This window comes from Macaca nemestrina, chromosome 17 (genome assembly GCF_043159975.1).
Source record: "Macaca nemestrina isolate mMacNem1 chromosome 17, mMacNem.hap1, whole genome shotgun sequence".
NCBI classification, from domain to species: Eukaryota; Metazoa; Chordata; class Mammalia; order Primates; family Cercopithecidae; genus Macaca; species Macaca nemestrina.
Genome location: NC_092141.1, coordinates 50,958,865 through 50,973,813, shown reverse-complemented (window position 1 = coordinate 50,973,813; position 14,949 = coordinate 50,958,865). Strand labels below are relative to the sequence as shown.

The 14,949-nt window shown below is 47.6% G+C and overlaps 1 protein-coding gene across 6 annotated transcripts in view; it reads right to left on the bottom strand.

Moving 5' to 3' along the window:
* Positions 1-203: 203 nt before the first annotated feature.
* The window catches only part of LOC105476818 (MKS transition zone complex subunit 1), a 44,060-nt gene continuing 29,314 nt past the window's right edge, over positions 204-14,949 (bottom strand). Inside the window, exons 5-23 of one of the 6 annotated variants that reach the window (XM_011733029.3) lie at positions 14,310-14,363; positions 13,605-14,105; positions 13,072-13,181; positions 11,110-11,237; positions 10,534-10,689; positions 9,182-9,279; positions 8,389-8,517; positions 7,897-8,001; positions 7,114-7,222; positions 6,506-6,562; positions 5,103-5,145; positions 4,782-4,847; positions 3,266-3,336; positions 2,859-2,928; positions 2,649-2,756; positions 1,840-1,973; positions 1,211-1,293; positions 1,028-1,125; positions 204-945 (exon numbers count right to left, since the gene is read on the bottom strand). In XM_011733029.3, coding sequence (XP_011731331.2) covers positions 854-945; positions 1,028-1,125; positions 1,211-1,293; positions 1,840-1,973; positions 2,649-2,756; positions 2,859-2,928; positions 3,266-3,336; positions 4,782-4,847; positions 5,103-5,145; positions 6,506-6,562; positions 7,114-7,222; positions 7,897-8,001; positions 8,389-8,517; positions 9,182-9,279; positions 10,534-10,689; positions 11,110-11,237; positions 13,072-13,181; positions 13,605-13,684 — 1,737 coding nt within the window. In that variant the 5' untranslated portion in view covers positions 13,685-14,105; positions 14,310-14,363 and the 3' untranslated portion in view covers positions 204-853. Of the gene's footprint in view, positions 946-1,027; positions 1,126-1,210; positions 1,294-1,839; positions 1,974-2,648; positions 2,757-2,858; positions 2,929-3,265; positions 3,337-4,781; positions 4,848-5,102; positions 5,146-6,505; positions 6,563-7,113; positions 7,223-7,896; positions 8,002-8,388; positions 8,518-9,181; positions 9,280-10,533; positions 10,690-11,109; positions 11,238-13,071; positions 13,182-13,604; positions 14,185-14,309; positions 14,364-14,949 lie in introns of those variants that run through there. The other 5 variants (XM_011733031.3, XM_011733033.3, XM_071082885.1 and 2 more) reach the window with 5 other exon arrangements.

The window sequence follows — 14,949 nt, the reverse complement described above, 5'->3', positions numbered from 1 at the left end:
TTGAAGAGAAGTGCTGCTAACACGCATGCTGGCACAACCATCTAAGCCTCTCCTGGGGGCTGAATTAGGAGAGCCCAAAGAAACACTGTGGAGTAGGGAAAGGCAGAAAAGGGGAAGGGCAGACATGGTAGGGCCCTGACATTAAGAAGAACACCCCAGCCATACCAGCAACCTGAGCAGACAAACAGCCAACGGAACATCAGTCAAAATAAAAGGGGTTTATGGATTTAAAAAACCCAAAAAACAAAAAGAACACAGTGAAAGATACCAACCAGCTAGCAGAAAGGACTCAGCACTGCCTTCAACCTTCACCTACTCAGAAATAACTCATATCTCAACCTCAGCAAGCCCCAAGCAGTAGAATGAGGCTGCCCTGGAAAGAGGAGGCTGAGACTCACAGGCTGGGGATTTAAGACCCCTCTCACCGTCCACCTTCCTTCCTTCCTTCTTTGGTCTTGCAAGAAGGAAGGCTCCATTTTTAAAGGCTGGAGAACAGCAGATCCCTGCATCCTCCTGCTACTGTGAGACAAGCCAGAAAAGTGAGTCAAGGCCACACTCACTATGGGGTCACCCCAAACAGCTTCAGACCAAAAAGCCTGCCTTGCTGTGATGCCCATTTACAGTGACTGCAAACATGAAGGGGGGGCCACAGGGTCTCTGGCTTTATTTCCCCAGGGTAGGGAGAAAACCCTGCAGAAGGCTAGGCAGAGGGGCCAGCTGGGAATTTCCCAGCTCTTCTGGTTCCCAGCAGACCAGCGTGGTCTCTAATCAGACAGACGAAGAGGCAGGAGAGCACTGGCCTCAAACATCCCCCATCTTGTCCTCTTGCACTGTGGCCCAGGGCTGCTGTGAGCTAGGAGACCAGGGTTCCAGAGGGGCTCACTAGGTCCTGCGGGAGGCTTTCCCGGGCCTCCCGCATGCGGCGCCGGGCTCGACGGAAGGCCTCTGTAAGGAAAGGAGATATGGTATTTGGCTGCCCAACAGGCCCATGCTGACCCGGGGTGGCCAGCTTGGGGAGGGGACATACCCAGCACATTGTGAATGGAACTCTGCTGGCTGAACCCTTCCAGACGGTCCAACACACTCCGCATCCTTTTCCGAAGGGAGCTCGATTCCATGAAGGCCCTGCAGGGAGGCCAGCCACATGGTTACGGCTGTTCTCCACCCCTCAGGGATAAGGTGCCCCGAGGCAGAGGGCCAGGTCCCTCACCTGGACTGCTGCAGACAGTGCAAGCGGAAGGTGACGGTGCCTGTGGTCTCTGTGCGGAGTCCAAAGCGGCTCAGGCGTTCCCCCTGCGGCATGCCATTGGGAGAGCATCAGGTTTCTGCCGTCTCTAGACACCCCCGCAGTATGCTGGCCTCGCCCCGGTTCTTATTCCCATTCTTAGGAAGCACAGTTCTGTTGGGGAAACCTTATTCCATCACCCAGACTCTATTACCTCAAGGCTAATACTGGGCTACTGGGCTCCCCCAACTACACCAGGGAACATTCCAACCTCATCTGAGAGGCAGCGGTCTTACATGCTTACTGTGAATCCTTCCCACATCTGATTACTGAGGCCTTCAGTGACGGGGGAAAGAAAGAGCCCGTTATTCTGATGGGGACCAAGGGAAATCTCTAACTATACTATTTTCCAGAGACCTCCTATGATAGCAGTGTAGATATTGGAACCTGGTTCAAAATGTGGTCCTGACTTCCAGCTTAAGCCATAGGAAGGAAGCGGCTAATATTGAAGCAATGCACAACTAAGGGGTGTTGACCCAGATCCCACCTCCTACAGAACAGAAGGACAGGACCATCAGTTCCCAGCATGAAGTCGCTCCAAAGACAAAAGTCACCTTGAAGGATCCTGGTATCCGCACATAGGAGAGGTCCTCCAGTTCCAGAGAACCGCCAATGAAAAACCTCCTGAGCTCAGCCACCATGCCAAGCTCCACAGGTCTCCATGTGGAGACTGTCAGGGTGTGTGAGCCTGCGTAAGGGAAGAGGAGACTGGGGCCGGGTCCAGAAAGGGCATGTGGCCCCTCACTGACTCCCCAGCAATGACACAGGCCTAGACTTCGCTAAAACACCTGGTCTGGTGATGACCTGGCCTCTGGTGAAGGTTGTCATGGTTACCCATAGCACCTGTTTGGAAGTCAATCAGGGAGAAATTCAAATTTCTGCTCTGCCAGTTATTCCCTGCATACCCAGGACAGGTTTCTTAACCTCCCTGAAGTTCATTCTCCTCATCTAGTAAAATGGAAATAATACCACCTGCACCGCACAGAGTGGCTGGGAGAATTAAGTGAGAAGTATGGCACAGTGCCTGGCACACAGTAGAAGACAGATGCTTTTATTCCAAACTGAATGCTGCTTCATTCCATACACACATGCTATGAGCCGATTTTGCCATACAGCTTCTCACCCTGAGTCCAATCAGAGGAGCACGAAGCACATGGCAAGACTGTCAGGAAGTCAGCGCCAAGGCCACGCTATTGTCTCTAGTGGAGTGGGGCAGATAGTCCTCAGAGGAACAGGAACTCTTTCAAGCCAAATGCTTCTAATTCCCAGCTATCCCCACCCCTCACCAGAAGCATTCGAGTGTTAGTCTTGCTCGTAGGGCCTAGGGCATGTGAGCCACGGAAGGGCGGGGACAAGCGGTTACCTGGAGTGGCAGGCAGCACCACAGCCCCATAGCCTTCCACACGGTACCTCTGCCAGAAGTCCAGCGAGAGGACCTCACAGTAGAGCACAGGCCACTCCGGGAGTGCATCTGGGAGAAACGAGAGAAGCGGCCAGGTCACAGGCGGGCCTTCACCAAGACAGCACTGCTTGAGGGGAACCAAGGCCCAGGATCAACTGCTGAGCTACTCACCAGAAGATTCATCCTCATGGAGGAAGAAGGCTTCAAATGTGAATGGGTAGGAGAAGTGAGCCACCTTGTCCTATAAAAAGGAGTGTCATAGGGTGGGCAAGCCCTCCCTTGGAATTTGTTCTCCTTGTGGCCAATGACAAGGTTATCTTCACAAGGGAAAAAGAAAAATTATCACCCAGGTGGGAAATAGGAGTCTGAGATGCAAAGGGACACCCAAAGACAAGCTGCTGCCATGCTCAAAAAGGCAGAGAGGACCTCCGGGCCAGGTAGCCCTGCAGAACCCACATACAAGTCACCCAACTCAGAATCCTCCCCAGGGTGCACAGCACTTGGCCTGACAAAACCTCAAATGCCATCCCAGGAGCAGATCTCATTCCCTTCCAGATACCCGCTCTCATTCTCCATACCACTCCCAGGGACTTGGTGGTGCATGTCTGTGTTACTCCTGAGAGCTGCTGGAATGCTGGGCTTGACCAGTCTGAAAGCCAAAGAACAAATATAGTAAGCTCACCTGGGAGGAAAGCAAGTCGTTCAGAAAAAGACAAAGTTTCTTTATTCATTTATTCACACAATCTATCATTCATTTATCATTTACTGAGTGCCTGCTATGTGCTAGTATATCTTAGGGGTATCTTGGTAACTAGATAGAAAAGATCCCCATCTCTCATGGAGCTGACATTCTGGGGGAAGCAGGGAGACAAAAAACAAACCAACAAGAGACTATTGGGTAGTGATGAGTGCTCTATTCAAACAAAACGGGAAGGGACTGAGTGACTGGGAGGCTCATTTAGGCCGGGTGGTAAGAGAAGGCCTTTCAGAAGTGACACAGGTTGAGACCTAAACTCAGAAAGAACCAGCCATGCTAAGATATGGCAGAAAGGGTTTCAGACAAAGGAAATGGCCCTTAAAAGGTTCTAAGGGGGAATGAACCTGGCTGGGAAGAATGACTGAAATGTTGTACGGAAGAGATAGGCAGAGGCTCATTCAGGGTATTGAGTTTACATTTTATTCTAAGTGGGAGGCGAAGCTCTTGGGGGTTTTCAGCTCAAAAGGGACATAACTTGTTTACATTTTTTAAAACTCAACTTGGCTTTGGTGTCTGTGGCAAATGAACTGCAAATGGGAGCAAGGCAGGAAGCAGGGGGATAAGTCAGAAGTTGAATGCATTGGCCTAGACAAGAGACGGTGGTGGCTTGGTGTAGGGTGCTGGAGAGAACAGACAGGTTCACAACAGCTTTCGAAGACAGAACGCACAGGGACTGTGGACAGATTGGCTGGCTATAGGGAGCTAGGGAAAGTGAGGGATCAAGGATGTCCCCTAGGTTTTTGGCATCAGCAACTCAGATACTGCCATTCTGTTAGGATGGGGAATACCAGGGAGGAGAGGTTTGAGGGAAGAGGAGGAATCCAGAGTTCTCTTTGATCATGTTAGACAGAAATGACAAAGAGGTAACTGGATACGAGTCTGGCGTCCAGGCTAAGGCTGGAGGCAGAAACCTGGGAGTCTGAGACACATCGATGGTATTTAAGCCATGGGATGGATGAGGTCACCCAGGAAGACTGCAGACAGAGAGTAACAGAAGGCCTTGGCTTAGCCATGGGTACCCTCACGGTGTAAGATCAGCAGAAGAGAAGGCATTGCCCAAGGAAGGTGAGGGGCCACCAGTGAGACAGGAGAGAGAATGTGGAGCCAGAAGCCAGAGAAGTGTGTCATGCAGCACAGTGGGCTCTGGCAAATGCTTCAGGAAGGTCAAGCGAGGTGAAAGCAGGAAAGTTCCCACTGGGTTTGGCAAAGTGGATGTGATCTACAACCTTGAAAAGAACAGTAACAGTTTCAGCAGAGGAGTGGGAAAGGAAGCCTGACCAAATGCCTCTACATCTGTCTGAATGGGTATAAAAGAGAGACTTAAGAATATTACTTACGAGTACTTGGCAATTCCACAAAGAAGTGGACGTAGAGATTGTCATACTCATAGCCTTGGGCTGAAACTAAGAGAGAAAACAGGAAGCTATTTTAGCTTTTCATCCTACCACCCTTAGCACCCAACCCAGTCCTGAGGGTCCAACACACCCTGAGAGCAAGTCTTTTGAGGGCCAGGAACCCTCTGCATTTCCAGGAAAGACTCACCACTGAGTTTCCCAAGTACAGCAGACAAGACCTCTACCAGGGTGGAGGAGACTATTCACGGCTACATCTAGGCACGTGCCTTAGCATCAAGAGATCTATGCTAGCAAGACACTTACCTACCTCTCCATTTACAAAGAGCCGGAGGGCACCTGGGACAGTCTAAGGTGAAGAGAAGTGGGAAAGGATCAGCAGGCCTGAAGGGAACTGGCACTTCTCCTCCAGCCTCATCTACAAATCTGCAGATAACCTGACACTGGGGGTCAGATCCTGGGTGTCACTACTGCACTTTCTCCCCACCCTGACACTTCTCCACAGATCTGTTTCCTTCATTCCTAAGATACATAATGTAAGGGGAAAGTACATAATTTAAATGGCAGTAAGGACAATGCACTATGGGAAATTAGCCAAGCAACAGCAACTGCCCTGTGGTGTGCAATAGGAAGCCAGAATGCCCGGTTCCCTTTACACAGCTGAGGTCAAGAAACCAGGGAGTTTTCTTTTTTAATTATTTGTGCATCTGTCTTATCTAACTTTTAAATACTGAGTATCTGTTGCTTATGCAATATGGAAACAGTGAAGGTTAATTTTTCAGAGAAAGAGAGGGAGACCAGTAATTCTATCCTTGTTTCCAGGTCTAGCGATGGAACACTTAGAACGAGAAAAGACAAAGAACAGCACGACAGAATAGCTGAACTAAACCACTTTCTTTTTTTTTCAGACAGGGTCTTGATCTGTTGTCCAGGCTGGAATGCAGTGGTGTGATCATAGCTCAGTGCAAACTCAAACTTCTGGGCTCAAGCAATCCTGCTGCCTCAGCATCATACATAGCTGGGACTACAGGCATGTATCACCATGCCTTGCTAATTTTTTTTTTTTTTTTAAATTTTTGTAGGGATGTGGTCTCACTATGTTGCCCAGGCTGGTCTCAAACTCCTGGCCTCAAGTGATCCTCCCACCTTGGTCTCACAAAGTGCTGGGATTATAGTCATGAGCCACCACGTCGGGCCTATATTTTTTAAGAGCCAAAATATGTGACAAACAGAAATGGCACCCCTGCCTCTCTATGAGGTATTTTGAAAAAATATCCACGTGAAAGGTGAAGAAGACATTTTTCATCCTTATATTTATTTTCTAAATTAATTATAAAGTAATACATAAATACATTACCACTGATAAAAATTCAAAACTACCTGAGTTTAGGGAATAAAAAGCAAAAATCCCTGATATATCCCTCTCACTACCCACTACCCATCTACCACATCTAATCCCACCCTCCCCAAAAAAGCCACCCACAGCATATGCGTAGCCTTTCAGGCCTTTTTCTCGGCATTAACAGTTCTCTATCAACATGCAATGTTGCAAAACACATAACAAGGACTATATGTGCTATTCTGTGACTTCCTTTTCACACCGTAGAGTATACCTTGGAGGCCTTTAAGAGAAGTGCTGTAACCCATCCACAGTCAGAATGCTCCGGCTAAACACAGCTCACAGTGCTGCAGGAAGCCAAGCTACTCACCATCTCAAAGTCAGTGCCTACGAGGCTGCTGAGATACTCCTTGTGCCGGCCATAAAGCTGAGGAAACAAACCAAACCAAAACTCAAGATGTAACCCAAGCTAGACCAAAGTTCAGTTCTGAACAGGAAGAAGAAGAAAAGCAATAGTGGGAAGGATCATCAAGAGCTGGAGGCACAAGTACCTGACCCACCGCCATTTTACTGTGAAGCAGAGGCCCTGGAGTCAGCTGGTCCGGGGCAGAATCCTGACTCTCGCGCTTACAAGCTATGTAACCTTGGGCAGACTACTTAGCTCCTCAATCTCGGTTTCCCCACTTATAAGGTAGTAATAAGAAAAGTGTTCACCTCAAAGGGTTGTTGTAAGGACTAAAGGAAATAAGGTATGTAAAGTACCTAGCACAGAACATGGTAAATGCTCAAATAAATGGTTATTGTTATTATTATAATATGATCAAAAACTTCTGATATGTCAGCAATGCCGCCTAAGTCAGAAGGGGCTATGAAGGGCAAGGCTTTTCCCAAGCAACTGCTGACATCAAGTCCAGAAACGGTCTCAGCTCCAGGCACTGAGGCTCGTCCCTTCGATACTTGGAATGAACTCGCACTCACATCCTTGAACACGCGCCGTTCCCGCTCCTCCTCCTCTGGCTGTGCGAGGGGGGAAACATTGTCGATCGTATATTTCCACAGCTCCTGCTTCTCTCCCTCCGTCTCGATCCTGTAAGGTCAAAGCCACAGAAAGGAGCGACTCTAATAATGAGAGATGGGCCTGGGGATAGCTCCCAGCCCAGGGAAAAGCGATCAGGGGCCATACACCTCACTTGAAGTATATGATGATAAAAATGGCTGTATTGATGACCAGGAAAGAGAAACAAAAGGATAAAGCAGTGAGGGCACCAGACTAGACTCAGACAGTATAGGTTCTGGGCCCATTTCTGGCCTGAAGTTATAGTCAAACTGTAAGGCACAACATTCCTGCCACCCAGTTCTTTCACCTGAAAAATGGACAGGTTGGTCCAGATAATTTCTAATTTATACTTCTGTCATTTTCAAGATACAGAGATGAGGAACAGTGAGCCCACAGGAAAAGCCTGGCTGAGTTCACCCCACTCTGTTCTGGTCAGGTCCTACATTCAACAGCACGGAGAATCACTGTCACTTAAATGTATCACTGAAGTGATCCCTTTCAAATTGGTGCAGTTGCACATTTTCTGAGAAAGGAGTTCCCGGTTTCCTAAGGCCCATGACTTGGAACAGAATACGAACCATTGCCTGGGAATGTAAAAGTTAGAACGGATGAAGGACTTTCTGACAGTCTAGTTGACTAGGGACAAGAAGTGCAACCAAGGGAAGGAATGTCAGTCTCCACTACCCCTTTCTTCCTCTCCTTACCTGTAGGGTCCTTTGAGGCCCGTGAAATCAGGCTTTACTGTGATCACACCATTGCTATCCACCTTCAGAGTACACAGGACGTGTTCATACTTCTTATAGCCAAGCCTAGAAATCAGGAAAACACTAAGGTTGAGGTCAATGGTCCTCCAGGGAAAGAGGAAGAGACACTGAGCCCACTTCAGGGGAGAGAACAGAGGCTATAGGGAGAGCTGTCATGGTAAAACTTTCTTCCACGTACAACTAAGAAAAAAAGGAAGAAAAAGTCCTCCCTCTTCTTTAATACAGGATGATAAGAGGAAGGGGATAGCTGGTGAGAAGAGAAGAGGATGAGGATCTGAGGTGGCAGCGAGAAGTTTCACTCGCAACTAAGAACAAAACGAAGAAAAAGTCCCTCCCTCCCCTATAACCCAGGATGATAATAACAGGAAGGGGAGAGCTGGTGAGAGGAGAAAAGGATGAGGCTCTAAGCTGGCAGTGAGAAGCGCCACTCACTTTTTATAGGGCCCCAGGTCTGCCATGATGTGCATTGTCTGAAGAGGGGTGTTAATGACGTGGTTGTTCCTGACGAACTCTTCTGAGGGCTCCCAGGTGACAAGGCGTGACTTGAGGATGCCGCCCTCCCTGGGAGACACCGCAAAAAGGTCACTTCCTCGGCACACCCCAATGGAGCACACCCCAGTGGAGAGCCATGGCAGAATGGGAAGTTTGAGCTGGTGGACAAACTGCTTTGTTTTGTTTTTTAAGAGTCAAAATATTTGACAAACAGAAATGACATCCCTTCCCTCTCTCTGAGGCACTTTGGAAAAATGTCCACATGAAGAGTGAGGAAGACATTTTATATTTTTATTTATTTTTATTTATTTATTTATTTTGAGATGGAGTTTTGCTCTTTTTGCCCAGCCTGGAGTGCAGTGACGCGATCTCGGCTCACCGCAACCTCCACCTCCTGGGTTCAAGCGATTCTCCTGCCTCAGCCTCCCGAGTAGCTGGGATTACAGGCACGCGCCACCACACCTGGCTAATTTTGTATTTTTAGTAGAGATGGGGTTTCTCCATGTTGGTCAGGCTGGTCTCGAACTCCCGACCTCAGGTGATCCACCCGCCTCGGCCTCCCAAAGTGCTGGGATTACAGGTGTGAGCCACTGCACCCAAGCATATTTATTTTTTAAATTAATCATAAAGTAATACTTGAATACTATATATAACCACTGATAAAAATGCAAAACTACGCAACTTTAGGAAATAAAAAATAAAAGCTTGCCCCCCATCCCATGCCCGCACTCACATCCCTCGTCTGTCCTGCCGGCGCCGCCTGACGTTTGCCATTCGCTCAACCAAGAATGAAGGCACCTCGCTGGCTGCAGTGGTCATTCTCTGACAGTGCTGGGAAAAGCAAGTAGCCCTGCGTAAGCCATCTGGTCAGCGCCACATGGGGCTAAGTACCTGAAGGGAAGTCTTCCTTCTGAAACCTCATCCAGGACCTGAACCCTGCAGGTTCCGCCACCTCACAATTATACATGCTAACGGAGGAAGCAGTGGCCAAACAACCCAAAGAAGATTTCTACCACATCGTGGTGTGCCTTTGGATTTTAAAAATGAGTTATTTATGTTAATATTAAAATCAGTCTGCATTCTCTGAGCACAAACCAACAAAACGTTGGGTTAGTTTGCTTGGTAGATGTTGAAGTTAAACAAGGTGGTTAGAAAATGCCAAATGGGATACAAGTATTTTGTGGGAAATCCTCACATGGTAACTGAGCACCAACTGCATTTTCATCTGCTTTTCCAAAACAGACAACCCAAAGTTAATTTAATTGATATTACTTTTTAAAGAGACAGTGTCTCACCCAGGCTGCAGTGTGCAGTGCTGCTATCATAGCTCACTGCAACCTTCAACTCCTGGGCTCAAGTGATCCTCCCACCTCAGCTTCCCAAGGAGCCAGGACTACAGGTACATGCCACCATGACCAGCTAATGTTATCAATCCACAGCTCTGCTAATGAAAGCATGTCAATCTTTCAAAAACATTTATTGAATACCTGTTCCTTGCAGAGACCTACAGAGTCATAGACAAAAAATTAAAAAATATAGGCTGTACCCTCAAGGAGTTTAAAATCTTACTGAGAAGACAGAAGCAACTGAAATGCAGTGATTGAAGAAAATGCAAAACAAGGTCACAAGGGTATTTTTGTCATTGGCAAATTGAGGACATAAGTCATTTTCCACAGCTATACTAAACTCTTCTTCAAACCCATATACTCAGAGTTTGGGCCAAATCCCCTGATGAATTTTATCTAGATTGTTCCAGACTCCACCACCTGTCTTTTTTCATGATGCATGGAGGAAGTCAAGCCCAATGGTTACTTCTCCCAGTATGCACTCTGCAAGTGTATAATCAGAGAACTGGCAGCTCCTCCAGGCCCTCCAGCAGGCAGAGAAGGGAGCAGCAGCCTCACCACCTGTAGACTGTGCCCATTCTATTGCAGGCTGGCTGCCAGCAGCAGCAGCTCACAGCGGTTCCTAGACAGGCTACCTGTCTCCCCTTACTAGGCTTCTGACATAACACAAGAATCCAGTGAGGCAAAAAAGCTAGAGAAAGCAAAGAGGGAAGCTATGAGACCCTGGAAAGAACAATACCTCCTCCAAATTGGTGTATCTATCAGAGTCAGTGTAGGTAAAGATTCGTCGGTTCTTCTTGCCACCTGAATTCTCCAGCTTCAGGATCTCCTGACGGTACTGATAATCCAAAGGACTCTGACAGGCTGCTTCATTTTGGTACAGATCTACTTCAAACTGAGGTTACCATAAGGAAACAGAGATGTGTACATCATTATAATACAGCAAACTTTTGCTTCTGTAACTATTTAATCAAATCAGTTCTACAGAGCTGATGCTATCTGACACGTTTTCATAACCAACACTAAATTAATGGATGGCAGGGGAACCAAGAACATTAGCCCTGAAAGGAACCAGACTGATAGTCTAATCCAAATCTGTGATTACAGATGGCATATAGCCCAGAGATGAAAAGTGCCTCACCCAGAATCATAAAACTGAGTAGTGGCAATCCCTGTTACACTGCCCTTTAAACACAACAGGGCGAAGTATAAACTGTTACAACCTGTCTGGAAATCACTTTGGCAATATGTATCACCGGTCATGTGGAGGCAGACCAGGTGGAACAGACAGAGCAGACAAAAGACACTGGCTCACCTGGCTAAAGAGCTTCTCCTGCCACCCAATCACAATCTCCTCCTCTTCGTCTTCCTCTGGGCGGTGTCCACCTCCAAAGACAACAGAGTGAGTCAAATGCTTGAGCCGAACCAGCACCACTTCTTGCTCTGTGGTTGATTATAACCAGAGTTCCTATTCTTATATTTGCCACAAAAACCAGCTGGAATTCAGCAATTTATTAAGCACTCAACCTAGAGAAATGCTAGAGAGGCTGTATATAAGAGTTAGTATGAGTGGAAGCCAAGATTAGAACCCAAGAAGTCTTAATCACTACTCTAATTTGAGTAAAAGAAAATACCCTCCAGGAATTTTTTTGGGGGTGGGGGGATGGAGTCTCACTCTGTCACCCAGGCTGGAGTGCAGTGGCACTGTTTCAGCTCACTGCAACCTCCATCTCCTGGGTTTAACGATTCTCCTGCCTCAGCTTCCCAAGTAGCTGGGATTACAGGCACACGCCACCAACCTGGCAAATTTTTGTATTTTCAGTAGAGATGGGGTTTTGCCATGTTAGCCAGGCTGATCTTGAACTCCTGACTTCAGGTGATCCACCTGCCCTGGCCGCCCAGAGTGCTGGGATTACAGGTGTGGGCCACTGTGCCCAGCCTCCTCCAGGAAATATCTAATCTAACTGGATATAAGAAATTGAAATTTAGGGGCTGGGCGCAGTGGCTCAAGCCTGTAATCCCAGCACTTTGGGAGGCTGAGATGGGCAGATCACGAGGTCAGGAGATCAAGACCAGCCTGGCTAACACGGTGAAACCCCGTCTCTACTAAAAAATACAAAAAACTAGCCGGGCGAGGTGGCAGGCGCCTGTAGTCCCAGCTACTTGGGAGGCTGAGGCAGGAGAATGGCGTGAACCCAGGAGGCGGAGCTTGCAGTGAGCTGAAATCCGGCCACTGTACTCCAGCCTGGGCGACAGAGCAAGACTCCGTCTCAAAAAGAAAAAAAAAAAAAGAAACTGAAATTTAGATATAAGCTGAATAGCCAGCCCTTCCGCAGTCCAAACTGTCTGCGTTTGCTAGAAAATAACCCTGGCATTTTTATCTTTACTATTTCTAAAGCCATATATGTAGTATCACAAACACTGAAATTTAGGAGGCCAAGTGTCAGGAGAGGACAGTGAAGGCAAATAAATGATTTTTTAACAGAACCAAATCTGGCTGGACGCAGTGACGCGCACCTGTAATCTCAACATTTTGGGAGGCTAAGGTGGAAGGATCACTTGGGCCCAGGAGTTTGAGACCAGCCTAGACAACATAGCAAGACCTTTTCTCTACTAAAACTTTTAAAAAATCAGCCGAGTGTAATGGTGTGAGCCTGTAGTCCCAGCTACTTGGGAGGCTGAGGCAGGAGGATGGCTTGAGCCTGGGAGACCAAGGTTTACAGTGAGCTATGATCATACCACTGCACTCCAGCCTGAGTAACAGAATGAGATTGTCTCAAAACAAAACACAAACAAAAACAAAGAAAACAAATCTAATCTAATACACTCTTGGCTGGCTGAGTATGCCTTTTTCAGAGACACATGTTTCACAACCCGCAAGCCCACACTCTTGCCCAGGAACAGCTCTGAACAGAAAGAGAAACAATAAAGGCAGACAGACTAGTGACCTGACACAACCACTCTGTCCTCTCCTCCTCATTCTTTCGGTTTCCCAGATAAGGAAAACCACAAGAATATAGTTGATCTTCATATGCACATTATATGTATATTTTTCAAGCAGTCCCCAGTTTAAAAATTGTTTTTTAAAGTGTTTATATGTGTATTTAGAGTTTGGGACACGTTTTCTCTTTTAAAAATGCCACAAATAGAATGTAGATTGCCAGGCAAATCTATAACGTATCAGAAGTATAGTACTTGTTATCTCACTACATTTGGCCACAATTCTGATTAGTATCAGAATTAGTAGTAGATGGCACATCATCACCATAACACCCACTGGCAGTTGGCTGAGGCCTAAAAGTGGCCAAGTCTATGAGGTCCTTCCAGAGCTCGGCAGCAGGCTGATAATGAAGAAAGTTGCTTGATGTGATTCTTTGCAGGTGAACCCTGTCAAGAAAAGCCCAAAATATTTGTTACCAGACACGCAACCAGGAGATGAACACAAAGCAAGGATTGGGGAAACAAAACGGAGGAGGTGGGGTTGCCAAGGTGTGCTGGGTGCAGACAACGGAGAGGAGGTGGGTGGGTGCGCGGTCCTATGGGGAAGACTGAGGGTGAGAGGGTGTACTGGGGACACAGGGCTCTGAGAAACTGGGAGCAACAAGGACGTGAATGGACTTGGGTGGGTCTGTAAGGGGTTCTTGGAGACTGTGAGTGGATGGGGGTACGGATAGTGAAAGAAGTGGGGAGCCCGGAGAAGAAGTGGTCGGGATTGTAAGCAGAAGTGGGGGCCTCGGAACACCGAGTTCAGGTTGGAATGATCTAAGGACATAAAACCATGGGGCCTCGGGGCTGGGGCGGTGTGACTACCGGAGGCGCAAGTTGCGCACGGGGTCCCGGGAGCGATACACTGCCTCCCCGGTGTCAGTGCTCCAGACGGTCTCCGCCATGACAGCTGCGACGCGCCGCGACTGCGCCGGAAAGCGCGCCGCTCTGTTTTCCTGGCAACAGAGACTCTGGATCGGGAGGCGACGGAGGTGCTGCGCGCGCAACCCGCCGTTCTCGTCACAGCGCCACAGTCGCAGTAGGCCACGCAGTGCAAGTGCAGCCCAAGCCTAACGCCCAAGAGGGCTCCGGGGTCCTGCCAATCACCAATTACCATGTATGCGAGAAAAGCTCACCCAAAGCGGGACCTCGTGCGCGGTGCAAATGAGGAAACTGGCACAGCCATCAGCCCACCTCATATAGCCAGATGCAGAAATAATGATGGAGACCAGGTGATCTGAGTCTTCGCCCTCTACCTTTTCCACCATGCAACAGTTCCTTCCACTGAACGCATGAAAACTTTGGCCTGAAAATCGGTGGATGTAACTGTAAGAAATGCACCCATTATTCCCAAAGGAGTCAGGGTAGGTGATGGCCCTTAGCCAAACAAGAAAATACATTCTTGGAGGACAAAAAAGTGTGTCAGAAGATTTATTAGTCTTTGTGTTGATATTCACTGAACAAAGAAAGAAAAAACAAGGAAGTCAACAGTAAGGAAGGAAAAGATGTTATTATTGAACTAGTTCTTACCTTGTGTGTATTAGTTTTGGATCATTAAACCACTTTAGATACTGCACGGGCTTCCTGAAAAGCCAAAAAAGTGACATTAAGAAGTCATGCTTCGTTGGACTAGCAAAGGAAGGACATGCTGTAACCTCACGTCTGGCGCCCTGGCGCCTTGGGAATGTCAACATTTATCAGGCTTTTTCACATCTGGTCCTCCTCCAACAAAGTAAGCAATTGTCCCCTGAACTCAGGAATCTCATGCCAGTTTGATGATTTGGCATTGGAAGCTCTGGGTGCCATAGCCACTAGTTGTGTAACACCAACTCACCATAAATAGCACCATTTATTTATGATCTAGTACAGCTTCAGCACTTTGTTTTCATTGTCCCAAATCCTTGTAGAAGCCTCTCAAGAAGGTATTTTTGTTCACTTTAAGAGTGAGGTTCGTGAAGGCCAGGGTTTAAAGGACTTGCTAAACTTGGAAGTGGTGAAAGTACTAGGATTCCAGCCCAAGTTCTTCTGTCTTTTGAAGCCTAACCACCTTCCACTTTGCCTCATGGCTTCTCACCTACTAATTTATTCTATAAATGCACACATTTCTAACCTGGAAAATAATAATTTTAACAGATTTAAAAAAAGGCATCTTTCTAGCTCCTAAGAAATG